The 27,685-nt window shown below is 46.8% G+C and overlaps 1 protein-coding gene across 3 annotated transcripts; it reads right to left on the reverse strand.

Annotated features, from left to right (window-relative positions):
• Positions 1 to 27,685, reverse strand: TAPBPL (TAP binding protein like). Of its 3 annotated transcripts, XM_072599241.1 has the most exons (8): positions 27,055 to 27,685; positions 25,881 to 26,114; positions 25,457 to 25,726; positions 24,489 to 24,827; positions 23,799 to 24,104; positions 23,406 to 23,514; positions 14,863 to 14,892; positions 1 to 14,097 (listed from the first exon to the last, which is right to left on the reverse strand). In XM_072599241.1, the coding sequence occupies exons 1-8, from the start codon at positions 27,110 to 27,112 to the stop codon at positions 14,019 to 14,021; spliced, it is 1,425 nt and encodes a 474-aa protein (XP_072455342.1). In that variant the 5' UTR covers positions 27,113 to 27,685; the 3' UTR covers positions 1 to 14,018. The 3 variants fall into 3 exon arrangements, with proteins under 3 accessions (XP_072455342.1, XP_072455344.1, XP_072455343.1); XM_072599243.1 differs by lacking the exons at positions 1 to 14,097; positions 14,863 to 14,892 and adding an exon at positions 19,969 to 21,038 and having other exon boundaries at positions 27,055 to 27,684; XM_072599242.1 differs by lacking the exons at positions 1 to 14,097; positions 14,863 to 14,892 and adding an exon at positions 22,207 to 23,244 and having other exon boundaries at positions 27,055 to 27,681.

A 27,685-nucleotide genomic window follows, 5' to 3' on the forward strand; every position in this document is an offset into this window, starting at 1 on the left:
TTTTTGGCAAGTGTACATTTTGCATTCTAATAACGTGGCCAATCCATTGGAGTTGCACTCTCTGTAGCATAGTTTGAATACTTGGCAGTCCAGCTCCAACAAGGACTTCAGTGTCTGGTATCTTATCCTGCCAGGTGATCCTCAGAATCTTCCTAAGACAGTTCAAATGGAAGTGATTCAGTTTCCTGGCATGGCGCTGGTAAACTCTCCATGTTTCACAGGCATACATCAATGAAGTCAGCACAATGGCTCTGTAGACCTTCAGTTTGGTAATCAGTCTAACATCTCTTCTCGCCAAAACTTTTCTTCAGAGCCTCACAAACACTGAGCTAGCTCTGGAAATGCATGGATCAACCTCTCAGGTATATGACCATCTTCCAGGTGAAGGATCAGTTTATTAAGGAGGACTCTAGCAAGAATTTTGCCAGCAATGACTAAGAGAGAGATGCCCCAGTGATTGTTGCAGGACAATCTATTCTGTTTACCCTTATAGAGATGGACAATGGAGGCATCCTTGAACTCCTGGGGGATAACCTCCTCTTGCCATGTAACCTGGAAAATTTCAGTCAGCTTTTGTGTGAGCAATGGTCCCCCTACCTTGTAAATCTCAGCTGGAAGAGAATCAGCACCAGGTGCCACATGAAAGGAGCCCAATGGCCCTCAAAACCTCTTCTTCACTTGGAAGTCCAGCTAGGGAGGGATTGACTTCAGCCTGAGGTAAACAGTCAATGGCCTCAACATTGATTGATGATGGTCTGTTGAAAACACTATGGAAGTGTTCAGCCCATCTCTCTAGGATCATGTCCTTATCACTAATCATCCATCAGCACTGAGTAGTTGTGATGTATCATAGGTTTTTGGTTCATAAATAGCTTTCAGAGAATCATAAAATCATAAAAGCACTTTGGATTGTTATCCATTGTTATCTATGGTACGCACTTAATAAATGCTCTTCATTCGTTCACTGAAACGCACATCATTTCCAAACTATTCTCTAGTGAGAGGCAATGTGGCACAGTAGACTTGGAATCAGGAAAATTTGGGTTCAAATTCCACCTCAGAGATTTATTAGTTGTGTGGTCCTGAGTAAGTCATTTCTCCTCTGCCTCAGTTTCCTCATCTGTCAAATAAGAGGGTTGGACTCAATGGTTCTAGGTTCCTCCTATCTCTAAATCAATGATGCTAAGATTCCCATTTTGTACCGGAAAGGTCATTTTGTGAACCCAATGTTAATTTAATGAATTTCTAAATTGTTCTGACCTTTCTGTAATCACCTCCTTAAAGTGTTTTGCTGTGATGTTTTGATAGATCACACGTGGATAGTGTGGACATGTCCTCCACCTGTGCAGACTAGGACCCTTCCACATGTTCTCATCCTGGGCTAGTCTTGCTGTATCTTCCAACAATATCATCTCTACAGGCTCTTCTAAAGCTCAGAGGCCTTTTCTTCATTATGTGGATGCAGGTGCCACTCTCTACAATCATCTGTTGTCCTGCCTTCTCCATGGCTGTCAGTTCCTTTCCTGATTATCAATACATTTGTACAAGTCCAAAAATTAGGGATCCTTTGTCTACCCTGCCCCCTTTCCATCAGGTGGCTGATGAAGGGGCAGAGTCCCACAGAAGCGTGGTCATCCATCTGTACCTCTGGGTTACATGGGTCACTGCAGTTAAGGAATTCCTTACTTGTGGCCAAACTGCTGCGACTATCCCAAAAACCTTTCCAGCTCAACAGAAGCATCAGACTTAGGCTTTTCTGGAGCATTTTTGTGCCTTTGTTTTTGTATTAACATGCCTTTTTCCATCCTTGAATCAAGCTGTGTGCTCTTGGGTTCAGCCTCTTCATCTGTCTTCAAGCCTATTTCCTGAAATAAGTGCATTTGCACATGGATGAATAAACAGGCATAGGGTCTTGACCTTGAATCCCAAGTAGGAACAAGAGACTGGAAAGCCAACGTGGAACATGCTGAGATAAACTAGAATAGAGCCTGTCAGAAGATCTGGACTGAGCCCATGTTGGAGTACAGTGGGAGATAGAGAGGGAACAACAGGGGTACTGAGACCAGCCCCACTCAGTGCTGAGTGTGGGTCCCATTCAGGGTATTAAGGTGGATGTAAAGCTGCCACTTCCTATCTGACTGTGGTGATAAAGATCCTTTTGGATTGCATCAGACCATCAAAGCTGAGTGTAATCATGGCCTGTACACTTCCTCAAATCAATCAAATCCATCACGTCAAAGGCTAGGTCACACCCTAAGCAATTTTTATAAACAAAAAAAGAAAAGCTATTTCAGAATGGAGTAAGAAGAGGGACAGATTCTGGGCATCTGGATTTGAGATTGGAGCAAGCATGAAACCCAGAGAGGATCAAGGAGTGAAAGAGAAGGGACAGAGAGTGGGGACCAGGTCTGAGAGACAGCCCCAAAAGAGGCAGATCTTTCCCCAACTTCTCCTTCCAGGGTCTATCCATTCCTAGATATTGTAAGGAAATCTTCCATTTTGTTATGCATATTATTTTCAGGAAACTGAATTTTGCCTAAACCACAAAGCATTGAATTAACTAGAAACAGACAGGAAAGGTAAGCAGAGAGCACACCCCTGCCTAAGTGTGAGGACTATTTCTTAACTGAGTGCTTGGAACACTTTTGACTGGACTTGGAACTTTATAACTAAAATTAATTTCCTAAAGCTGAAGAGAAGGGAATCCAATAGACCTCAGGGGTCACTACTTGGCACCTAGACTCAAAATAAGTTAATTATTGTAACAGGGTACTATTCTAGCCAATCAGCTCTGTTCATTTTGGTCAGCTCAGAGTGTGAGCCTTTGTTCACTATCTTTAGTTGCTCCAATTTAGGTCTTACTAGTCCTTCAAGAGGCAGCTTAAGGACCCCATCCTATATGAAACCTTTTTCAGCCTGTCAACGGCTAGTTGTCCTTCCTCCCAAACTACCTTATCATGAACTACTTTAGATTTATGCGTGTTTTCTGTTTATGCGTGTGTCTCCCTATTCTTTGTGTCTTCCACTCTTATTACCATGCCTGGAATTGAACTGCTACTTAATAGATACATACTAATATGAATCAATTTACCTACTACTACAATAATAATAAATAACAAAAAATAAGTGACACATTTTTATGATGCCTTGGAGTTTGCAAAGCTATTCCCATGTATTATCTCATGTGATTCTCCCTGTAAGGGAGGTGCTGTTCTTATCCCTATTTTTACAGGTACTGTAGGGAACTGAGGCTGAGGAAAGTTAAGTGACTTGCCCAAGCCCTCATAAACGCCCGATGGAAGAACTGGACTCAAAGCTTCCTCACCCCAGAGTGGCAGAAGAAATGCTAAGCGGTGTGTGTGTGTGTGTGTGTGTGTGTGTGTGTGTGTGTGTGTGTGTGTGTGTGTTATTTATAGCTCACAAACAAAAGGAAGAAAAGGGAAAGAGCATTCCTTATTCTAGAGAGATGAAAGGTTTGCTGTGGGGGAGCTGATCTGGGGGCTTGGAGCTACTGAGGAAAAAGTAGAAGACTGGTACTAAGTGGCACAAACCTGCCGTATGAATTAGGGATTCAGTTATTGCTAGAGATAAATGCAAGCCCTTGAGAATGCCAGGTCCCCAGGGAGCCTCACCAGAGGCCACCACTCTTGGCCAGCTGGACTGGAAAAGAAGGTCCATGCTTCTGGAGGAGGAAGGGCTAGAAGACAGTCACACCTACGAAAGGAAAGAAGATCCCTCCCTCCCCCAGCTTGAAAGTTACTCACTGCCTCCAGGCCTGTGTATCACAGCCTGCCCCGTTACATTGTGTCAATTACTGGGGGCTCCACACGCGGAGGAAATGAGATTTGGGAATGTGCGTTGCCTCCCCAAGAACCTAGAATCCAGCCCCTGCCCCGATGCGTCCTTCAGAAGTTACCGGGTTTGTCTCTGACCATCACAAGCTTCCCGAACACATTCAAGCACAGATGGCCTGAGCTCTCCAGCCCCTCCTTCCCCATTCCCGAAGATCCCGCAGTCAAGGCCAGAGTTGATGGCTACAGTTGTCACCGAGTCAAAGCCTTGCCTTTCCTGGGCTTTCTTCCTGCTAATCCTGCTCCCATTTCCATCTTACCAGAAACGCATCTAAACCCACATGATTTTAATTAAATTTCCCTTCCAATTCACAAGGGTTTAGCTACAAGAGGAATAAAAGGTGTTTTGCCCAAGACCAAAATGCCTCAGAAAGCTGTTCTGCCGGATGTTTCCGAGCCCCTGGGTTCTCTGTTCCTAATACTGTGATTATCTTTGTTTTAATTTTCTCTTTTAAGTGCCGAGGATTTATTAGCACTGATTTCATTGCTGGTTACAAGCACTCAGTGGGAAGCCCCTGAGACCACAGGCCTCTCTGCACCAAAGCCTCAGCCCCCACGTGCTGCAACAGAGAAGGGGGAGGGCACACCAGGCTGAGTGGGAACCAGGCCAATGCGTTTCTCTCCCTGGGCCTCAGTCTCCTCACCTATAAAATGGGGCTAAGGCTTCACCCCTCCTTTACAGGGTTGATGTGGGCCTGCAGTGAGGTAGCATGAACGATCCTCCCCCTCCAGCGCTGCCCCAGAGGACAACCAGAGGGGAAAGGCCAAGAGAATGGCTTGACATAGCACCAGCTACACAAGAAAGGTGGGGACCAAAGAGAGGATAGTAGGGGGCCCATGGAAGGGGCCCTAGAGGAACGGAGGAGGATGGGACCTGAGGAGGAGCAGCGGGTTTGAAGAGACCCAACATCCCAAGCCTCTTTCAGGCCAAGCCCCTAAAGGGGCTGTTGTCTGGAAGGAAGATGCTGTGTCCCCCAGAGGATCAAGGGCAGAGGAGCTGAGGAACTGAGTGGCATACCCCGCTGGAAGAGAGGAGAGCCCCGAACTAAAGAACGAAACCCTGGGAGAGGAATCCAGAGGAGGGAAGGTGGACACACACGCACACACGCACACACACACACACACACACACACCAGAGAGGCCCTGCGTGGGTCAGTTGGTTGTTGGTTGTTGTCCTTCATCTTCAAAGAGGACCAAAAATGACATTACCATGATAAAGTGAAATTTCAGTGTGTCCGACTGTGGCCAATCAGACCAATACGAGCTCAGAATGCTCTACCAGAGGTTGAGCACAGATAGTCCATATGAATATTTGGAGTGAATATCCCAAATTTGCGCACCCTGGGTTTACTTTGTATTGTCTCAATTCTGCTTTGCTCATAGAGCACAGCACCTTTTCTGATGTGGGCACTCCATGCTGAACAGTTCTGTGCCAGTGTCTCCCATGATGCACAACCAAATCCAAAGTTCTTGACAGTGACCTTAAGAGTGTCCTTGTATCATTTCTTCTGGCCACCATGTGATCACCTGCCCCATGTGAGTTCTCCATAAAATAGTCTTTTTGGCAAGTGTACATTTTGCATTTGAACAATGTGGCCAATTCATCAGAACTGCACTCTCTGAAGCATAGTTTGAATATTTGGCAGTTCAGCTCGAGCAAGCACTTTCAGGGTCTGGTACCTTATCCTGCCAGGTGATCCTCAGAATCTTCCTAAGACTGTTCAAATGGAATCAATCCAGTTTCTTCTCATGGTGCTGGTAGACTGTCCATGTTTCACAAGCATATAACAATGAGGTCAGCACAGCAACTCTGTAGACCTTCAGTTTGGTAGTCAGTCTAATATCTCTTCTCTCCAAAACTTTTTTTCAGAGCCTCACAAACACTGAGCTAGCTTTGGCAATGCATATATCAACCTCATTGTCAATGTGAACATCCCCAGAAAGTACACTACCAAGGTAAATGAACGTATCCACAGCATTCAAAACTTCTCCATTTCTTGTAATTAATGGATCCACATATGGATGGTGTGGTGATGGCTCATGGAGCACCTGTGTTTTTTTGGTGTTAATTATTAGGTCAAAATTAGCACAGGCAGCAGAGAATTGATCCATACTCTGTTGCATCTCAGCTTCAGAGGCTGCATTGAGTGCACAATCATCTGCAAACAGAAAATCATGCACCAACACTCCCTCCACTTTGGTCTTGGCTTGTAGCCTTTTCAAATTGAAGAATTTACCATTAGTATGGTAGTTGACCTTAATGCCATGTTCATCCTCACTGAAAGAATTTGTCAACATGGCTGAAAACATCATACTGAAAAGCATGGGAGCAAGCACACAGCCCTGTTTCACTCCATTGGTGACTGAGAAGGCATGAGAGCATTGTCCATTACCCAGAACCTGGGCAAACGTGCCATCATGAAATTGATGTACAATATTAATGAATTTCTCCAGGCAACCAAATTTTGACATAATTTTCCATAAACCCTCGCAACTAACAGTGTCAAAGACCTTGAACATATCTACAAATGTTGGGTACAGACCAATTCTGCTCCTGGCATTTCTCCTGGAGTTGTCAGCTAGCAAACACCGTATCAACTGTTTCTTAACCCTTTATGAAGCCACATTGGCTCTCAGGTATATGACTATCTTCCAGGTGAAGGATCAGTCTATTAAGGAGGACTCTAGCAAGAACTTTGCCAGCAATGACTAAGAGAGAGATGCCCCTGTGATTGTTGAAGGACAATCTAATCTCTTTACCCTTATAGAGATGGACAGTGGAGGCATCCTTGAACTCCTGGGGGATAACTTCCTCTTGCCATGTAACCTGGAAGATTCCAGTCTGCTTTTGTACGAGCAATGGTCCCCCCTACCTTGTAAATCTCAGCTGGAAGAGAATCAGCACCAGGTGCTTTGCCATATGAAAGGAGTCTAATGGTCCTCAAAACCTCTTCTTCAGTTAAAAGTCCAGTTAGGGAGGGATTGACTTCAACCTGAGGTAAATGGTCAGTGGCCTCAGCATTGATTGATGATGGTCTGTTGAAAACACTATGGAAGTGTTCAGCCCACCTCTCTAGGATCATGTCCTTATCACCAATCAATGTGGCTCCATAAGCACTGAGTAATTGTGATGCACCATAGGTTTTTAGTCCATAAATAGCTTTCAGGAAATCATAAAAGCACTTTGGATTGTTACTATCAGCATAAAACTGAATTTCATCTGCTTTTTTATTGAGCCAGGAGTCCTGCATCTCTCTAAGCTTTGCTTGTACTTTGCTTTTGATGGAATTAAATGCTGCCTTCTTAGAGGTGGATGAGCTATCTTGCTGGTAAATCCTGTGGAGTTCTCTTTTTTCATTTAGCAGCTTCTGAATTCCCCCATCATTTTCATCAAACTAGTCCTGTTGTTTGAGAGTGTTCTGACTCAGATGAGCAAATGCAGTGATGTACACCAAATCTCTGAAGCTGCCCACTCTTTTTCTACTCCACTGTTTCCACCTGTGTGTTGGCTCAATTTTCCCTCTAAGTGAGCAACAAACTGTTCACGCTCAGAGAAGAGCTCTAATTTGTTGACATTAATTCTTCCAGTAGTCATTTTGCCTTGTTTGTGGCACTTTTGATGAGTGCGAATATTTATCTTGGAAAGGATAAGTCTACGATCATTCCAGCACTCTGCACCACACATTGCCTTGGTCACTCTCACATATTGTCTGTCTCTTCTCCTTACAATCACATAGTCTATTAGATGGCAATGTTTGCTGCAAGGGCGCATCCATGCAGTTTTATTGCGTTTAAGTAAATGGAAGACAATGTTGGTGATGAGAAGGTCATGAGATGCACGTCTTCAGCAGTAAATGACCATTGCTGTTGCTGTTTCCAACTCCATTCCTCCCTAAGACTCCCTGCCAAGTCTGGTAGTCTGAGCCTACTCTAGCATTAAAGTTACCCAGAATTATAAGCTCTTTTAGCACATTGATGATAAGGGTCTCTAGGTCTTTTTCTTTGACTTCATCAGGGTTTGTCAAGGTGGGAGTATAGGCACTGATGATAGTGACATGGCATTTTCCTGTAAGTGGCAATCACATTGTCATGAACCTGTTATTCACTCCTTTTGGCAGGCATACCAGCTTGCTGACTAGATTAGTTTTTATTGCAAAACCCATGCCAGCTTCCTGGCACTCCCATTCACTGAGCCCACTCCAGAAAAAGGTGTATCCAGCTCCAGCTTCAGTAAGCTGGTCTTCATTTGCCAACCTTGTTTCACTCAGGGCTGCTATTTGAATGCAATACCTTTGAGTTCTCTGACAACAAGAGCAGTTCTTCTTTCAGGTCTACTGGATTTTGTGTTGTCTGTTAGTGTGTGCACGTTCCATGTGCTGATGGTGAGTGGAATTATCTTTGCAGATGTTTTCGTACATTTTGTACGTTTTTTTTGTGTTTTGATCGCCTAGTGGAATACCCTGCCTGCCATGGTAATCAGGCCAGGGTTAGGTAAGCAGACAATATTTAGGGCACTTTCTCTAGTCCCCTTCCTCACACCAGGAGGTGAGCAGTGCCATCCTTAAAAGGCTGCTCAGACACCTAGGGGGCTGCCGAGTCCCACTGCTACTTCCAGTGAGAAATAACCCTATGGTCTGGGCCACCTGTGTGCAGGGTTGTGACTACAGCTCCCAATGTATCCTCACCTGCTGTTTCATCACCTTCCTGTCACCACAGGACTTTGAGGCATAATAGTGAAATGGTATGGGTGATGTCTTTTGATTCGTGCGTAAATTGGATTTAAGTGAGGCAGAGTTGCACAAAGTCATCAGCCTCACTCTCTCCTCCAGAGTCATTGTAGTCAAGTGGCAGGACAGAATCAAGATGACTGGCAAAGGCTCAGGATGCAGTGGATGACCTTGGCGTCTTCGGGTGTCTAATCAAACTCTAAGAGCTCCACATCACGTGCTTCATCTGCCTTCATGGCTGTTGGAATAAGTTGTTCCCATCCGCCCATTCCACCAGAAGAAGTCTTCACATGCTTGGGGTATACACCCCCCCTAACTCATCAGTGGGTTTGAGAACTCACTCAACCTGGTTTGGCCCATCTGCTGAAATGGTTTACCAGGGTGTGGCCTCTGTGCATGCTGCAACTTCTTAGAGCCACAGGTGAGAGTTAGGTGGGACTGGTAGAAAGGTACAGTGGCCATCACACCAAAGGTACTGGTCCTCCCTGAACACCCTACACATAACCCACACACACACACACACACACACACACACACACACACACACACACACACACACACACAAAAGAGGCCCTGCACGGGTTAGTACTCCAAGTCAAGAGACTCTACTGGTCTCTGGTAGGTGGCCAACTCATTTCCTGTCTCTCTGGCCTCAGATAGGAGTCCTTTCTGTATTCTTTACCCTAGAAACATAACATAAAGAGGAAGGAGCACCAGATTTTAGGTCAGAAGAGTCCTGCCTCTGCTTAAATGCTGGCTCTGACACTGGCGATGTGGATGGCATTAGCTATATCACATCACCTCTCTGAAACCCAGCTTCCTCATCAATAAAAGGGCAATGATGAGACTTTCAACACTTCTCTCACAGGGCTACTGCGAAGAAAGAGCTTTGCTGACCAGAAAGTGCGATGTCAAGATTTATTATTTATTAGGATTATTAGAAGAACAAAAGGCTTTTGAATTTGGGAGTTATGCTAAGGGAAGGTAGTGGTGGCTTGTTGGGGATGACCAGACACAGAAGTTCCCAAGGTTCCAAAGGGTGGGCACCAGGAGCCTGAGAGATGAGATGGCCCCAGTGGTGCTGATGCCCTCCTGAGGTAGGGAATGACACATGGAAAATGGAAAATGTCTGCTAGGCAATCCTGCCTATAGACCCCTCACCCCAGGCAGCCCAGACACTACCCTCGAGGGGCTTCTCCTGATGCCTCCAGTGGTTAGTGTCTTCCCCCACCCCCCCCCCCCCATCACTTTATTTTTATTTCATAGCTACTGTATGGATTTAGTTTTGAACATGTGCTCTTGATCTCTTCTCTGCCTCTGTCTTTTCTCTCTCTGTCTGTCCGTCTCCCCTCCCTCTCTCTCTCTTTCCCACCCACCCACCCCACCATGAGGAGGTAAGCACCTAAGGGTAGTCTGTGCAACCTCAGAACGTAGCTCAGTGCCTCTACATAGAAGGTTCTTAATAAGTCCTTGGGAGTCAATTGATTGCCTGAAGTACATCTAACAGTCCAGGGCAGGATCCTGGCTTATGCTACACTTCACTCAATAATGAGCAGCTCAACAACTAGTTTCTGCCATAAGTGGGGTGTGAGAGCAGCCCTTCTCTGGGGCACCCAATTCTCTGAGGTCATTGCTAACTGTGGTCCATGGCAGTGGGATGGTAGAAACAATGACAAGCAGGATAATTTCAGGAAAGCCTGGAAAGATTTGCAAGGGACTTACTGGCCCCATCTCAGTAGAGCTGATGATAGGTGAGGGCAGCAAAGGAAAGGAGAAGGGGGGGGGCTCCCACAGGTGCCATCACAGGGAAACCTGTTTCTTTGAATGAAAGGCAGAGTTAAGAAGGAACACTGATTCCCCCAGTGCCGGTGATGCCACTTCTTCCAGGGCAGGAGGATCTTTGAGTTTACCCAAATGCAGAAGGTGGGTGCACCTCATCATTCTGAGGACTCCCTGCACCATTTTGTGCCCAAGGGCTGGGTGGAGCTGCAAGACTGATACCAAGATGGGCATGCTTACCAGAGGCACTACAGAGACATATCCATTTCTCCCTCGCTATCACACTCCCCTGCCTTCTTTCAAATGATGAGGCTCCTAGACCACTGCAGCTGAAAGAGGCTTTGGAGGCTAAGTTCAACCCCCTCAATTTATAGATAGGAAAACTAAGGTCTGAGAGGGCCAGGATTTCTCCAAGGTCATATGGATAATCAATGACAGAGGTGAAGCTTGTGTCCAAGTCTGACACCCTTTCCTTTGACTCTTGGGGACAGACATTTTCTCACTGTCATATCTAGTTGAAGTATCCACTCCTGTTGATTCATTCATTCACCCAGCATTTCTTGCACAGTCTATTCTATTCACAGCCCCATCTAGCCCTGACCATAGGAAGTACTCACTAACCTTCCTATGGGATGGGATTTAAGGGGCATGAGAAAAGTCCCTGTCACCCTTGGGCTTGTTTCCAAATATGGGATGTGACCTTTCATACCAGTTAGACATAGGTTTAAAGTGCCCAGACTCTCGGGAGAGGGCGCAAGAATGACTTAAGCATATTTACCCCCAAGATAGAAAGAACTACTCTGAAGTTCTTTCTTTGGTCAGACTGACCTAGAGTGATGGTTGTGGGAATGAGGAGAAGGGGACACAGACTAGTGGTGCTCTTGTGAATGCAGAAACAACAAGATATGGCAGCAGATCAGAAACATGAGATGAGTCTGAATGAGGAGTCAAGAATGGTACCAAACCTCAGAACTGGAATTCAAAGCGATGCCCATCAAAAGGGGATTTGCTAAATGAGCTGTGGTATATTATTGTAATGGAAGATAGGTGTGCTGTAAGAAATGACAAGCAGGATGATTTCAGAAAAACCTGGGAAGATTTGCGTGAACTGATGCAAAGTGAAGAGAACAGAACCAGGAGAACATTGTACACAGAAACAGCAGTACTGTGTGATGAACAACTGTGAGTGACTTAGCCATTCTCAGCAATACAATGATCCAAGATAGTTCCAAAGGACTCATGATGAACCATATTGTCTGACTCCAGAGAAAGAACTGATATTGTCTGAATGCAGACTGAAGCAGGCTGTCACTGTCTTTGTTTCATTTTTTGTCTAGTCTTCTTGTACAAAATAACTATTATGGAAATTTTTTACATAATTGCACATAGATAATCTGTATCAGATTGCATACTGTCTCAGAGTGGGGAGGGGAGGAATACAGGGAGAGACAGAATTTGGAACTCAAAACTTTAAAAAAGTTAAAAATTGTTTTAACTTGTAATGGGGGGGGGAATAAAATATTCTATTTTTAAAAAAGAATAATGCCAGCTTATGAGCCTTGGGGACTGGAAGGATGGCATGCCTTCTACAAAATTTGGCAAGTATGGAACAGGGGTGGATTTCAGTGGGAGATAATGAGTTCACTTTTGGACACATTAACTTTGAGAGGGAAATCCAGGAAATCTGGTTTTCATTTTCCAACAGGCAGCATGAAAGCTTAGGGGACAGACCAGAGACATATAAATCTGGGAGTTAATTGCAAAAAGATAAAAGTTCAAACTATGGGAAATAATGCCATCATGAGAGAGAGTGTAAAGGGAAAAGGGAAGAGGGCCCAGGATAGAGCCTTGGAGAACATCCATAATTAGGGGGCATGAAGTGGATAATGAGCCAGAAAAGCAAACTGAGGATAGGGTGGAAAGAAAAGAGACAAAGCTGGAGAGGTCATAACAACTCAGAAAAGAAGAAGCCATCCAGTAGGAAAGATGACCAATCATGTTCGATTCTGCAGATGGGTTAAAAAGGACAAGAACTGCCAAAAAACCAAAAAGGCTATCAAATTTGACAAATAAGGGATCATTGGTAACTGCTGAGGGCAATTCAGTTGTGTGGTGAGGCTAGAAGCCAAACTGCTATGAGTATAGTGGTAAAAAAGAGGAGGGGAAGTAAAGGCAATGAGTGCAAGCAGCTTTTTTCCAAGATTTTTTTCTAAGAAAGGGAAGAGAGAAATTATGATTATAGTTTAAACAGATGGCAGGGTCTTAGTGAAATTGGTTTTTTAGGCATAGAGGAGAGTTAGGAATGTTTCAGGTCAGTAGGAAAAGATTGAAGATGAGCGACAGAAAAAGAATGGGGAGAGAGAATTAGGAGAGAGAGAACAGAAAAAGCTTGTACATCTAAATTATCTAGATGTTTAGCAAAATTTTTGATAAAGTATTTCATGTTATTTCTGTGGAAAAGGTATAGGTAAATTAAAAGATAACAAAATTATGGATAGCTGGACCAAAGAATATCTGCTAATAATTCAGTGCCAGTTTGGAAATGATGGTTGGTTAATAGTGGAGTGTGTCTCAGAGACCTATATTTGACCAGCTCTTTAAAATTTCTATCAGTGATTTGGATGACATACTAAGGAAATTAGCAACAAAGCTGAGAAAGAAAGCTGACACACTATTCAAAAAAGTCAGGATTCATAAGCTGGAAGATTGGGTTGAATCTAATATGAAATCAGGAGGGATTTTCTAATGATTCAGTCAATGGGAAGTCTCCCATTTGCATTCAAAAGTCATTTTCACAAGTACGTGATAGCGGGGTCGTGGCTAGTCCATCTGCGAGAAGACAGCAGGGGCAGGAGTGGGGGGGGGGAGGCTGCGGGTGGGGGGGGAAGGCGGGAGGGAGAAGGGGGCTGTGGTGATGCTACATTCTACCTCCCACTCAGTACATTGGCAAAAGTTGGGCCTACTCACAAGTCTGCAGAGAGACAGACACTAATCTGCCATCAGGACAGCTATGAATATGAACCAAACATTCTGAAAAGTCATTTGAAATGAGGCCTAAAAACAAAAGTCCACGCCTTTTGATTCAAAGCACCCACGCCAGAATTTGTGCTTCAAGGTAGGAAAAGGCAGAAAGTCTCCACAGACACCAAAATATTGGTAACTTTTTGTGATAGCAGAGAACTGCCCATCCATTGGGGAATGACCAAACAAGCTGTGGTGCATGAGTGTAATGGAATATTCCTGGACTTTAAGAAATGACAAATTTGAATTTGAATTTGAAAAACTCCTCCTGAGGATCTGACTCTGACCCTCCAACTCTAACCCTAACCAAACATTGCATTATTACAAAAACCAAGCTTGGGAAATCTACCATCTTCCCTTCCCTGAGGAGGTAGGGGACTATGACAGCCCTGCCAAACCCAGGTAACGTGTTGGTTGGTTTTTCTAAATTTTAGGCTTATGTATTTTAATTTTTAAATCTGTGTTACAAGGGAAGACTTGCTTGGTGGAAGGAAGGGGCAAAAATGAATGACACAACAGAAAATTCGATTGAAAAAGAGATTGGAAAAAGTAAACATCACTGGGAGTACTTGGGGTAGAGGCAGGATGAATTTAGCACTCGCGTATACCTTCGTATGGATGAGGGGGAAAACAGATGGCATCAGTGTCTCTCAACTCCCCTCATCAGGGACTGCAGCAGGGAACCAGGGTTCTTTCTTAGACCTCTATCCCCATGGAAACTGGTTCAAAGGAAAGCAGAAGGAAAAAGCAACATATTCTTCATTTCTTTGAGAATTCCCATTGCTTGTTTTTTCACACTCTACACACCTGGCTTTGGACCAGTTGGCCTGACTGACTCCCCGAAGGCCACCCTCACAGGGATGCCTACTTACTTACCCGTTGCATTTTCTTTATTTGTACAAAAGCTTTTCAATTTAATGTAATTGAAATCATCTGTTTTACACCTAACTTTTCTCCCTCTCCTGTTTATTCATAAAGTGTTCACCTATTCATAAATCTGATAAGCGATTTGTTCCATGTTCTTCTAATTTTCTTGTAAAATCTCTCTTTACATCTAGGCCATGTATCCATGTTGACCTTATCTTGGTAAATGGTGTGAGATGTTGGTCCATGCCCAGTTTCTGCCATACTGCTTTCCAGTTTTCCAAACAATTTTTGCCAAATAATGAATTCTTCTCCCCAAAGCTGAAGTCTTTACACTTGTCAAATACAAGGTTCTTATGCTTATTTGCTGCTGTAAATTGCACTTCTAGTCTATCCCGTTCATCTACCTTTCTGTTTCCATGTTGTTTTAATGGTGCTTCACTACTGGTGGCCAATGAGGGGCTTAATGGGGACAATACAACAGCCCCACCGGGGATGCTCTAAATTACCAGGCAAGGTCCTGAAGCCTTCTGCGGGGGTGGCCGGTACAACTGCCTGAAGGACAAAACTGCTTTTCAGCCAGTTCAGCCTCTGTCTAAGGATATTTAGATCTGACTTACTTCAAGTGGATGACTGAGCCAGCTTCCTTTCTGTGAAGAAAAACAAACCCCAAGTAAACCAAGCAATCTCAACAATTTAGATCTTTGAGTGATCCCTAAAGGTTTTTCCTATGTGAAATAATAGGGCTCTAGGATTTTTTAGCACAGTGTCTTAAAAGATGTTCTCTGAGCCACAATCTAGCTGAAATTTCACCCTAGAAAAGAGAGAGAAATGTGGAGATTTGGTCTAAGACAAGATTGAGTGGTCTCCCTTCAGGGGAGCCTGGCTCATCCATAGTCAGGGAGGAATCAATGACCTCTAGTAACTCAAGTCAGCAGTCAGAGAAACCAAGAGGGCTCCACAGGCAGGCTGCATGGGTGGGTTCCATGGTTCTACCATTCCCCTGGCCAAACCCTCACCCATGAGATCATAGGAGATTTCACAATTGCTACTAGTGGCCAGCACAGGAAACTGACTTTCTTGGTGTCCTCGGATGGCCAAGTCCCCAGGTACCTGAAATTTGGCTGCACTTGTCTCCCTATCCAACTAGAAAACAACTCTTCCCCTCCATTCTGGATCAGGACCTAATTCCTACTTAAAATCAGAATACATTAGATGCAGGAAAGGCTTGGGATCGACTTGTGATTCTGATTCCATTTCCTTCCAATCTTCTCAAGGAAACCCCCATTGCTCAGCCATTCTCTTCTTTCCTCTTCAGTTTCTAATCACTGGCTCTTTCACACATACACATATATATGTACAGGCACATAAACATACAACATATATACATACATTTACATGTACTAACCAACACTAACAACTAACCAACCAGGTCTCCCCCAATACTTGGACCTACTCTTGACCCAGTCATTATCTCAAATTATTATTTATCTCATAAATCCTTTCCCACCATCACTGACAGACTCCAAGAAAGGTCTGTCTACACTTGCCTTCATGTCTTCCCTTCACTCCCCTTAGCTGCTCTTGGAGTTCTGACCCCATAATGGGACTAAGGCTTCTCTCCCCAAGATGATGGGTGGCTTCTTCATTGATACATTCCGTGTCTTTCCTCTCAGTCTTCATCCTCTATGAATATCCTCAGGAAGGTGTCAGCTCCATTGACCACTCTCTCCTGGGACAGTTCTCTCTTTGGTTTTCCTCCTTATCTAGCCACTCCTCATTATCCTTTGCTGGGTCTTTCTCCATGCCACCATGGTTTAGGACTGTGAGCATTCCCCAGGGGCTCTCTCCCCTTCTCTCTCTCTACCCTCTGCCTTCCTGATCTCATCAACTCCTGCTTGGTTCCCTTGTCCTTGCCATGCAAACAACAGACATTTATTAAGCAGGGCTTGCTTCTTTTTTGCTTCTCTATCACTAACTAGTAGCTAGCACAAAGCCTTGTATGAGAAGACTCTTAATAAGTGTTTGTGGAATTTAATAAACTGTAAGAGACTTTAAATGAGCCAAATGTGATTTTTCCCAGTCGGGCCCTCCTCTGCCCCCTGACCACACATCTTTAGCCCACCCCCCACCCTCCTAAGAAGTTGAGTTGGAGCTGGTCTCTCCAGCTTAGCAGGGCTAGCAAAGTGGGCTCAGGCGCAGTGCAAAAGAACAGGCCATGTAGTGCCCTCTGAAAAAGCCCATGCCACCAAAATTGGGGAATCCCAAAGTACAGTAGGACAAACACAGACCAAGGCACAGGAAACCCAGGTTCTACTATCTGAGTGAACTGGGTCAAGTCACTCCCTCTCTCTGGGCCTCAGTTTCCCTGCTTTTCAAATGGGGGGGTCCCCAGGATTACAGCTTTCTCAAGCTAGAAGGTACCTTAGGGGTTACCCTGTATACCCCATCCCTCAAGAATAACTGTCATAGTCTCTGGGGTTGGACCTATGTTCCAGCCTCTAGAATCCCATTAAATATGCAAATAGAAAAGAAGACCAGTCATCAGGCCCTTGACTTCTTCATTCCTGCAGGGCGATCATCAAGCACCAACTCCTTTCCTTCTGAGAGGCAGCTACACTTTGGGGAGCTCCAGGACCCCAAGGGTGTTTCACAGTCAGAGACATTAACCATTGCCAATGGGCTTTTCTAGACAAGTTTCCCTTGGCATGTCATTGGCATTGGGGGCTCAGCAGCCCAGCCGTGAGGTGCTGTACTGGCAGCAGGAATAGATCCTTGACCTTCTTTCCTGAGAGGCGGGGGATGAATGAGACAGTTTCCTGTGGAGAGTGCCAGGCACTTAATCACTCCTAGACTTGTTCAGGAGTCAACTCAAGATGCTCTGGTGTTTTACGACTTCATGGAAGCTGAGCCACATTAGCAACCAGCTCGAAAGGTAACACTGTATCTATTTCCTCCCATCTAAGGAGCACAGCAGGAAGCAACACCAGCAATGTCTTTCTAAGAGCCCCAAGCGTTCTGTGTGAATACACAGCCCGTCTTAGTCAGGGGAATCATTCGATTTTGGCTGATACAGTGCACTTCATTGTCTCATCAGCACACTGAAGGCGGTCATATCTCTTCCATCTACTTCACTAGGTTGGCAGGAGCGTATACAGTTTGGGGAACTAGATAGGACATTTTTGCAGATGAGGAAACTGAGACCCAGAGAGGGGAAGGGACTCACCCACCAATACACAAGAGGAGAGCTAGGATTCAAACTGACATCCTCCTACTTCAAAGACCACAAATGATAACTCCCAGAAGGAATCCAGGAAGCATTGCTAAACATTCCCTCAGGCTAGGCAAGAAACTAAAGATCTTAGAGGTGATGTTTTTGTTACTGTGGCCAATCAAAGGGAAGAAATTCAAAAGGGAAAGGTTCATTTCAGAAGTGAGTGTCTGAGAACTGGCTTTTGCTGTCGGGGGAGGTCACTGCTTAAAATATAGGCATGGCAGCCTCCTGGCCAGGGAAAGAGGGCACCTCACGAGGGTGGGTAAGAATAGATGTGTTTAGCATCTTGCTTTTAACTAATCTAAAAGCCTTTAACTGAACAGGAATTTACCTATGGGGATACATACCACACACCTATCTAAATACCACAGAGAAGGGCTGCAAGGTAGCAAGAAAAGTGGTAGGGACACCCAGAAGTTATAGGGGGCAAAGTCTAAAACAGGAACTGAGTCTAGAAATGTGCAGAGCATGAGTGTGTCAGATATCCAGTTGGGACTTCATCCAATAGATAGCACTGTGTTTGATGGAATGAGAGCATGGATAGAGTGTGGCTTTGGAAGGGTATGAAAAGGCCAGGAGGACTGAGTGCTGAAGGGACAACACTGTATATTAAGAAGGTGTACTCATGTGAGCAAGTCCAGGAGACAGAGAGAAGGAACAGAGTGGAAAGAATTTAGGGAAAAATCAAGGGAGAAAGAAATCGAAGAGATGCTGTCATCAGAATATTTTACAGTCCACCTGATCAGAGAGAAGAAAGAGATGAGGAATTTGTGAAACAAGCCACAGTCCAACTTGAAGCAATGGTAGAATTCTAGAACTTGCCCAAAGTAGAGCAAAGAATAGTTTTCTGCATAGAGAGTTAATGATTTCATCCTTTGAACAGTGCCCATTTAAATGGTTCCTTCCAACCAAAGAAACTCTTGATTATGGTACAGTCTAACTCACAAGAAGGAAGTGATTTCCAGGGTGGAAATGGTAAGAACTTTGCGGGGAAATGATGATTCCCCTTTAAAATTTGTGAAAGAGAAGGAGAGAAAAGCTAAACATAGTTTTTATGCTCCCTGGATTTTAGAAGAGTCATTTTCAAAGGCTGAGGGAAAGGAATGAAGTCACCTAAAAAATGGATGTGCATCCACAGGGCCATCATCAACTAACATAGGTCTGAAGATCCATGCAGATGATGGAAGTAAGTCCATGCAAGGAAAGACACACATAGCATGAGTGTGCACACTCACACACACACTGGCAATGTGGCACCATTTTGAAAGCAGAGTCCCTGGTACTGGTACTTAGTGGGCACTTAATAAATGTTTATTGACTGACCGTGTCAACAGTGCTAAAGCTCAAAATGAGTTGAATCTGGTGAAGAAAGCTGTGGACAAGAAATACTCATGTTTTTAATTATGTTGGAGAAAAAAGAAAAGGAGAGAGAGACAGAGAGAGAGATCGAATATGGGACAGGACTCTGATCAAGGTGTGCATGGAAGCATAGTAAGAGTTCAATTAATAAACATTTATTAAGCACCTACTGTGTGCCAAACACTATGTTAATTACTGGGGATACAAAAAGTGACAAAAGACACTGCCCTGCCCTCAAGAAGCTGACAACGTAATGGAGAAGACAACATACAAACAAATATTTACAAACACACCTATCTGCAGGGTAAATAGGAAATAATTAGCAGAGAGGATACAATGGCATTAAAAGGGATTGGGAAAGGTTTCCTGTAGAAGGTGGAATTTTACTTGGGATGTAGAGAAAGCCAGGAGGTCAGAAGTCAGAACATAGGAGGAAGAATGTTCTGGACATGGAAGATGGTCAGAGACAATACCTGGAATCAAGAGATGGAATCAGTTAAAAGTAAAAAGATGGAACCACTCAATGACTTTGCTTTTCATTGCTATTCTAAAAAGAAGGAGCTGCCAGCTGAGGAAAAAACAGAACAGAATGGCTAGCTGGAAATAGACATCCCAACAGAGTGGTGTAGAAATGAGCTGGGACAAAGTAAAATTGATTAAGTAGATTGACTTCATTCTTTCAACTTCAAACATATCTAAAGAGCTTCTCATACGCAGTGAGTCACTTGTTTCACAGATGTGGCATGGAAGATCTACAGTACTGCCACAGGGTCCCTCATTCTTCATCATGAAACCAAACTTTTATAACATGTTGGTTGGACAATAAGTCTATTTTCCAGGTGTACCTCTCACTAGAGCTCACAGGTTTTCAAAGGGGCTTAAGCAGGCAAGTTCTCAGACCACTGAGGCATGTCTACCTCTATGAATTTCTTAACCTCGCATGAGGTGGGCATCATGATACAAGTCTATGTTACAGAATTCCATTTCCAAAGTCTGCTTCTCAGTATATTCGTATATTTATCAGAAATCATAATTTTCTCAATGGAAACAAGACTTTTAAGTTCACTGAAAATAAAAAATGTCCCCCTAAATGTTTTTGGAAATGGATGTTTTATTCTTAGGAAAATGTCCAGATCTCCTAGGCTCACTCAAACTTCTGAAAATGATCACCATAAGCATAGTAAACAACTAGCATTTATAAATCTCTTTAAGATATGCAAAGACAGCCATCTTACATGTTAAGTTATTTGATGCTTACAACAACTTCACTAGGCAATTTCTATTATTATCCTGTTTTATAGGGAATTGAAGCTGAAAAGGTGAGGTGACTTGCCCAAGGTCATACTGCTAGTAAGGACTTAAGGTGGGACATGAACTCAGGTTTTCCTGACTCTCTGTCCTGGATCACCTCACTGCCTGAAACACATAGCAGAGGATGGTTTTGATACTATAGGTCCAGACACCAGTTTTGGTGCACATTTCTTCAGTAAAATTATCTTTGTCCAATCTTCAGTACTCCAGTCTTTATATTATCTCCCCAAGACATTCTTCCTAGCAACAGTTAAGCCACAGTTAGTAGCTGTTTGTCTTCTCAATATTTTTCCAGCTCCCAAAAGCTTGTACCACACTGTGAAGGCATTAGCACCAACCTCTCCCATTGCTGGTTCTGTCTGAAGGCTTTTGTTTAAGTTAGCATTAATTGGCCTGGTTGGAAAGAATCATGTACCTGTTCCTGTAGTTTTTTCATTTTCAGCCTCGTGTTCCTTTGTGTTGTGATGTGGCTCATCCTGTTTGATTGTGGACATTAATGATCCATGAAATGCTTGTCCTCACACACTGACACACCAACCAGCACTGAGATATCCTTAATCATTTCAATCTGAGCATAACAAATAAACTGTGCTCTTTGAAAGCTAGAACATTTCTACGTTTCCCTAAAGTAATACCTGAGCTTTAAAAATCACAGGATTAAAAGCACAACAGAAATGAAAAGTACATGTGTATGGCATGAAGAAGAGTCACCTATGGGTGCAGAGGCAACTCAATCCAGTTTCATTTGGTCTGAGTCAGCTTGGAGTGGTAGAAGCAGATACATATCACCACAGCTGCCATAAACTGACCCCATATCATTGCTGTTGCTTGTTCTAAGTCATCTGGGAAGCCCTAGAAATAGAGAGATGGTACGAAAGCATCTATTTTTATGGAGTCTGAGTCAGATGGACTGAACACCCTGGACTGAATGAGCTGAAGGAACTAGCCAATGGAATTACCAGGCCATCATGTGGCCTTGAAGGGTTGTGGAGAATTAGAGAGGTGTGGAAGGACTGGGAAAGAGCACCTACTTCTCTGGTTTTCAGAAAAGACAAGAGAATAAAGTCTGGATGTGATGGGAAAACTGTATCTGACTGAACGACTGGACCCCAAAAGTTTTCATGAGTGGTTCATAGCCACCAATGGAGGGGAGTTCTCAGGCATTCTCTCCAAGATCAAGTCCTGACCGAACTGAGACATCCAAGTTGGAATGCCTCCCTGGAGGGGGTGGGGGGGAGAGACATGCTGTCCTGATGGGAATAGGCCAACGTGTCTAGCTAGCTCCAGACCCTGGACATGTTTCACTGCAGCCATCTCACCACCCACCTCGCCTGCCCCCCCCCAACCTCCTCCTCTAGGAACAATCATGAAATCAACCCTGCCATTGCTTCTGGAACAGAGAGGTCCAGCCTGGCTCCTATTTCTGTGGTTTCTGAGCCCAAACACCCCCCACCCTGCCACTCCTCCTCCCTATGTGCAGGCTTTGCCATTTGAATATAAGCTTCGGGAAGGCTTTGTGGTCATGTCAGTGCTTAACAATAGCCCAGGGATCTACACTTGACCCGACCTATTTGGCAGTGACTTTCAGAAGACAGAAAGTAAAGGCAGAGAGCTAAGCGAGCACAGTGTTCTGAAACTCAGAATATCCTGATGCCCAGATGAAACTAGATGCAAAGAAAGGCAAAGTCTTACAATTGGGTTTAAATGTCCAGCTTCACAGCTATAAAATGGGGAGGCACTGAGAGGCTTCAACTTGAAAAAGATCTGGGGATTTTAGTGGACTACAAGTTCAGCATGCATCTCCATTGTGTTACAGGCCCCAAAACAATCTCATGCCATCTGGGGCTTCGTTGCAAGACGTAGTTAAACCACTTGCAAGGCAGCTGTGATTCAAGCTTCACTTGGGAGCATTGAGATCATCAGAAAATCAGAATAAAGGAGGTAAAAACAAGGGCTTTTCCCTGAAACCTTCCCTCTGAAGACCCGGATGAGATGACCAGTGACAGGGACACCAAGAAAGTTGGAGTAGAACGCCATTTTTATTGAGATAGAGTGGAGTTGGGGGAGAGGAGGTTTCCAGTCTTTTCCTCCACTCTCTGATCTATCCCTCATGTTCCCCATCCTCTCCCCAGGATCTGCTCCCGCCACTTCTCCCTGTCCTTGGCACTTTTCTGTCCTTCTCCTTGCCACTGGCAGTGCAGATGTCAAGAAGAATTTCAGAATCTCTCTAGGGTGGTTTTTCTCTGCCCCTCCTTCAGGACCCTTCCCTAATCAGTTTTTTGTAAGTACTAAAAATAGGATGGAGAGAACATTCCCTAATAGTGCACAGAATCCAAATTAATTGAATGAAACCTAATGAGCATCCATGTAAAATCTTACAGTTGAGTCCAAGAAATAAACTTTACAAGTATAGGAGGAGAAGAGATGTTTCTCTGAAAAAATATCTGAGTTTTTTAGTGGATTAAAAACTCAATATGAGTCAACAGTGTGAAATGGCGGCCAAAGAATGGCAATCATCTTGGACTACACTCGCTAAGGGCTGGGCAATATCCAGGATGGTGAAGGTGCCAGCATTTTGGGTCATTCTGGGCACCATGTCTTAGGAAGGCCTTTGATGAACTAGAGAGTAGCCAGAGGAGGGCAGCCAGGAGGAGAGGAAGCCTGAAGATCAGAGAAGTGAAGATTTGGAAGCCACTGAATCTGACACCTACCTTTTAGCCAGGTCTTGCCCATTCAGTACCTGAGAAGCTAACTTGGGGGGAGGAGACATGAGTGCTGCTTTCAAGTATCTAAAGGACTATGAGGTGGAAGGGGGAGTAGGACCATTCTGCATGGTCCTGGAAGGCACAAAATGTCAAAGCTGGACATGAGGAAGAATTTACAGATGGTGAGAGCTGTCCCAGTGCAGAGCACTCTAGGTCTTGGAAGGCAGTGAGTTCCCTCTCACTGGAGGTCTCTAAGCAAAGATTGGTTCTATTGTGGAGGAAATCTCTTCAGGTTTAGCTTGGACTAGGCAGCTTTGGTTCTGAAATCCATGACCCTGGGTCCAGATGGGTGGCTAGGAAGAGAAAACACAGTGAGAGGAGTGGGGTTGAGCTCACTCTGGGATTGGACATCTACTGGAGGAGGCTCCTCTTGTCCTGGAGGGCCAAGCACAAGTGGTGGGGGCTGCTGAGAGAAAGGATTTGGTCACTGGAGGGGGATCCATTGAAGGCTTACCGGGACACAGAATGGGAGGTTCTGGTTCTTCCCCTCCTGAGGACCAGGAACAAAAGGGTGAGAAGGAAGAGGCCAGTGGCAATGAAGAACCCAATAGATGTTCCTTTTTCTGTAGACGAGAAGAAAGTGGGTTGGGCAGAGCCCTCTTGGAGTACCCCCTTGTCCCATCATCTCTGCAAGGAGCTGTGGAAAGAAGGCTTCAGAGTGTCCTGGTCCCCCAAGCCTAGTCTTTATGAAGTGTACTCCTGGGCTTTGAAGGGAAAACAATGGCAGGTGAGACAGGAGAGTCCCAGGACAGGAATGAAACCAAGATATCAGAGCTGAGGAGAGCCCCCGGGATGGCCAAAGGCACCATGGGAGAAGGGAGAGAAGAAGACTGGAAGATTCTTGTACCTGGAGGGGCAACCCAGATCTCCAGAATGATTGGCTCAGTCAGGGAGACGTGGGAGACATGACATCTGTAGGTGGCCCCCTCGGGGCCAGGGTCCGCCCTTAGAGAGGAGGAGAGACTGTAGGTGCCCACACTGCTCTGCCGGTGGCTGGAGAAGTAGGCTCCAGAGGCTGGGACAGGGGCACCCCCTGGCTCCTCCCGGCTCCAAGTCACAGCCACATCCAAAGGGTAGTAGCCAGCGATGTTGCAGAAGAGGGTGAGGGCCAGGGCCTCATCATTCACCAAGTTCAGCCGAACTTTAGGGGTCTCTGAAGGGAAGAAGCCAAGGGGAGACTGGTCTGAGGAGGCTGAATTCACCCTCCCCAGGCTGGAAGGGGTTTGAGGACATGGAACTGTACTGCCTTCTCCCTGTTAGGATGGGATGCAGGGAAACCATGAGGCCAGGAAACAGGAAAACCAACCAGGAAGGTGTGGGTGTGGTCTACCTGGTGCCCAGGTGTTATTGTGGTTATCTGTCGTTGGTAGTGGAAGAGGACCACGGTATCAGGGAGGTGATGCCATGACTTGCAAGTGAATTGGACTGAAGTGAGGGAGGGCTGATAACCTGCACATTCTAAGGACATTTCCCAATCTGCTGTTGGGAGACAGGGGAACCTCAAGCCCAACCCCTGTCTCGAGGTTTCCAACCTCACCCAGGATGCTGAGGTGAATGATCTGCTGAGCTTGGTGTTGGCGAGTGGAGATCTGGCAAATGTAGGTTCCTTCATCCCTCAAGGTCAGGCCTGGTAAGGTGAGGGAGGCATTCCCAGCCTCCAGTAGCTCCCTGGACTCCAGCCAGGCCCCCTGCCTCAGAGCCTGGCCCTGCCCTTCAGCCCAGGCATACACCCTCTGGCCCTGGCCTTGGTGCTGCCGCCTCCATTCTAGGTGAAATGGGCCCAATCCAGGGGCGATGGAGAAGCCACAGAGCAAGGAGACAGAGGCACCGAGGGAAGACTGCACATCTGGAGTCTGTGTCATCACCTGGAACTCCACTGTGGGAGGAGAAAAAGGGATCTATGAGTGTCTATGGGCCACAACCTCCAGAGGGCTGGGGGGAGGGGAGGCCCTGTCTAGGTTTGCCTATAAGGGTGGGTGGGAAGGGGGGCCTGGATCCCTGTCTGGGGAGCCTGGGGGTGGGGAGGGGGAGGGGAAGCTGGGGTCCCTGTCAGTGAGGGTGAGGAGGGTCTCAAATTCAGCACCAAAGGGAGGAAATGAGCAGGTACTGCAGAAGAATAAAGTCAAGGAGGCCTGAAGGAGACCCTGGCCTCCCGCTGTGGACCTGCTGGGGACAGTGGCCTGCTGGTCCAGTCTGACCTAGGGGATTTCTGGTGTGGAGGCAGGGGCCTGACGAGGTGCACACTGGCCCTTGGGGTGTTTTGTCCTGGATCATTGACCAAGGGAAGCTTGAGATTCTGCTAATCAAATGCCCACAGTGAAGGCCTAAAAAGGCACAGAGTCCACCTGAGACAGGACCAACATGGGTGCTGAGTTGGAGGTTTTCAGAACAGCATCTGGGTAAGCCAAGGCCCAGCCTACACTGGATCCCATGAGGGGAGGGGAAGTCGCCATGCCCCTGAGGGAGGTGACAAGTGAAATCCAGTACAAACTAAAGCTTCCTCACCTGATGCCAGCATTGTCCCCCGGGGCGTCAGGGGCAGATTCAGCTGTGGATGCAAGGGAGCTCCCTTCTCTGTCCCTCCAAGGGTCTTTATCACCATGGAGACACTGAAGCCTCCCCCAGACACCTGAACAGTGCTGATGAAATAGGCCACGTCCTGGGAACTGGCCTCCTCTCCAGCCTGGTTGAGGGGAGTGAGCTCACAGGTCACCACCTTGTCTTGGCAGGTGGCGTGAAGCAAGACCTCAGCGTGAGGAAGCTGCACCTGGTCCACTGCGAGGGAGGAAGAACAAGATGCGGTTACTGGAGCAGGCCTGGGCTGGGAGCCTGAGCAGGACTTGGCTGAGGCACAGACAGGGGCTAAGGAGGCAGGCTGGTAGGCATTTAGGAATGGGGCAGAGTGGGTCCGCAGTCCCCAAGTTCTCACCAGCCGCCTCAAAAGCAATGGGGTTGTCTTCCTTGCCCTCAGGAACCCCTGGGAAGTCTGTGAAGCTGTCCAGTGTGCCATCATCCAGAACCGGCACTTGCTTCAGCACCAGGGTGGCCTGAGCCACATTCAGTGGCTTGGCAGTGATGCCCCAGCCATGCCCATCCTCTTTGGCCAAGACACAGTCCAGGATCAGATCAACTCCTCTGCGGGGCCCTCCAGACTCATCCCGCTCTGCAGAGGAAAAGAAAAGGTGAGTATCCTCCAAGCTGTCCCAGGGCTCCCCAAACCAGACCGCCGGCCCCCATTAAGTGTCTAGAGGGCTGCTCCCCAGCTCCACAAACTCTAGTGGTTCCCTATCACCTCTAGGGTCAGATGCAGGGCATCTGAAGCCCTGCCCCCTCTCACCCCTTCCCGTCTTCTCAGTCTCCCATTTTACTCAGCTTCTTCACTCTATTGACTAGGCTTCTCTACCTGTGCATAGTCACTCGTCTCCCACCGGCTCACATCCCTTCTCATCTCCGTCTTTTTCCTACAAAACAGCCTGAATCGCGACTGCTACCTGAGGTCTTTTCTAACCTAGCCGCTGGTGCCCGCAGACCACCCCCATCATCTCGAATTGATCACATATGTACAACTCGTGTTGGCTCCCAAAGTGAAATGGGCATTCCTTCAGGGTAGGCCCTGGTTCGCTTTTGTCTCTGTGCTCCCAGGGCACACCCCTAACTCCCATCCAGCGTTGGGGTTCATCACTAGGGGCAGATCCAGACTTCGGAGTGGGGGGTCACAGGGCTGAGGAAAGGGGGAGCTTGGAGAAAGGGTCCTTGCCAAGGCTTGGGACCTGGAGGCTCTCCTCCGCCATTCACCCTCCAGCTGCGCGCAGCCATTTCCACCAGTACCTGTGGCCTTGCTGCCTCCCCGGCCCCTCCGCCCCGCTGGAGCCAATTCACCCAGCCCTGCCCTAGGCCCCAGGCACCTGAAGGCGGCCCCCCCCTCGCCTGCCCCGCATCGCACCCAACCTCCCAGGAGCTCGCGTGCGCAGCCACGCACACAGACACACACAGGCACTCACACTCACGCACACACACGCGTGTCCCGCACACTGCCTAGCACAGCCTCCCGCGCCCCTGTCCTCCCCTGCCCTTCCCCACCAACTCCCAGTAGCGGAGCTCACCCGCCCAGGTGGCCACCGCCCAGCAGAGGAGAAGGGCGCGCAGGCCCGGGGCGCCCATGGGTTCCGGGGGGGGTCGGCTCCTGGCAGGCAGACCCCGGATGTCTAGCAGTGTGGCCGATCGGTCCTTAGCCCTCTGGGTCTGCGCATCGGCCTCTCGTCCGTCCGTGTCCGGCCCGCGGCCCCCTGCTGCGGCCCTCTCCGCAGGCAGCTCTCCCTCGCCCGCCCGAACGCAGTTTCCCTTTCACTTTCGCTCTGCTCCGCGACAAGAGGCTGCAGCCTGGGGGAGGAACAGAAGTGGGCAGAGGGTGCTGGCGCCCCGCTCCTCCTGCCTGTCTCCCCACTTCGCCCATCACTGTGTGGAAGGAAGGGCTTAGGAGGGAGAGCTCGCCCGGTTCCTGCGCCCCGACCGGCCGGCTGCGGGGATGGAGTGACCGGGCGGGCCGGCGGCTAGCGAGGGAGCGCTGGGCTGGGTCCTGGAGAATGACAAGGACAAAGCTCTGGGGACCCTTCCTGGGGTTGTCCAGATGAGTGACCCCAGAAGCACAAGGCCCGATCCCCCTCAATCCCCGGAGAACGGCCCCGAGGCGCCGCCAGTCCTTGGCCTCCTCCTGGACCTTCTCCTTTAGTTTCT

This window comes from Notamacropus eugenii, chromosome 3, assembly GCF_028372415.1.
Source record: "Notamacropus eugenii isolate mMacEug1 chromosome 3, mMacEug1.pri_v2, whole genome shotgun sequence".
In the NCBI taxonomy this organism is placed as follows: domain Eukaryota; kingdom Metazoa; phylum Chordata; class Mammalia; order Diprotodontia; family Macropodidae; genus Notamacropus; species Notamacropus eugenii.

Bases quoted from the DNA above. Each gene is read 5' to 3' on its own strand.
- TAPBPL (XM_072599241.1), bottom strand. From the start codon at position 27,112: ATGGGCGCCCCGGGCCTGCGCGCCCTTCTCCTCTGCTGGGCGGTGGCC. The intron at 26,115-27,054 runs GTGAGCTCCGCT...TTTCCTCTGCAG, and splicing joins GGCGGTGGCCACCTGGGCGG to AGCGGGATGAGTCTGGAGGG. The intron at 14,098-14,862 runs GTAAGTCAGATC...CCTTTGAACCAG, and splicing joins GGCTCAGTCATCCACTTGAA to TTTCCATGGGGATAGAGGTC.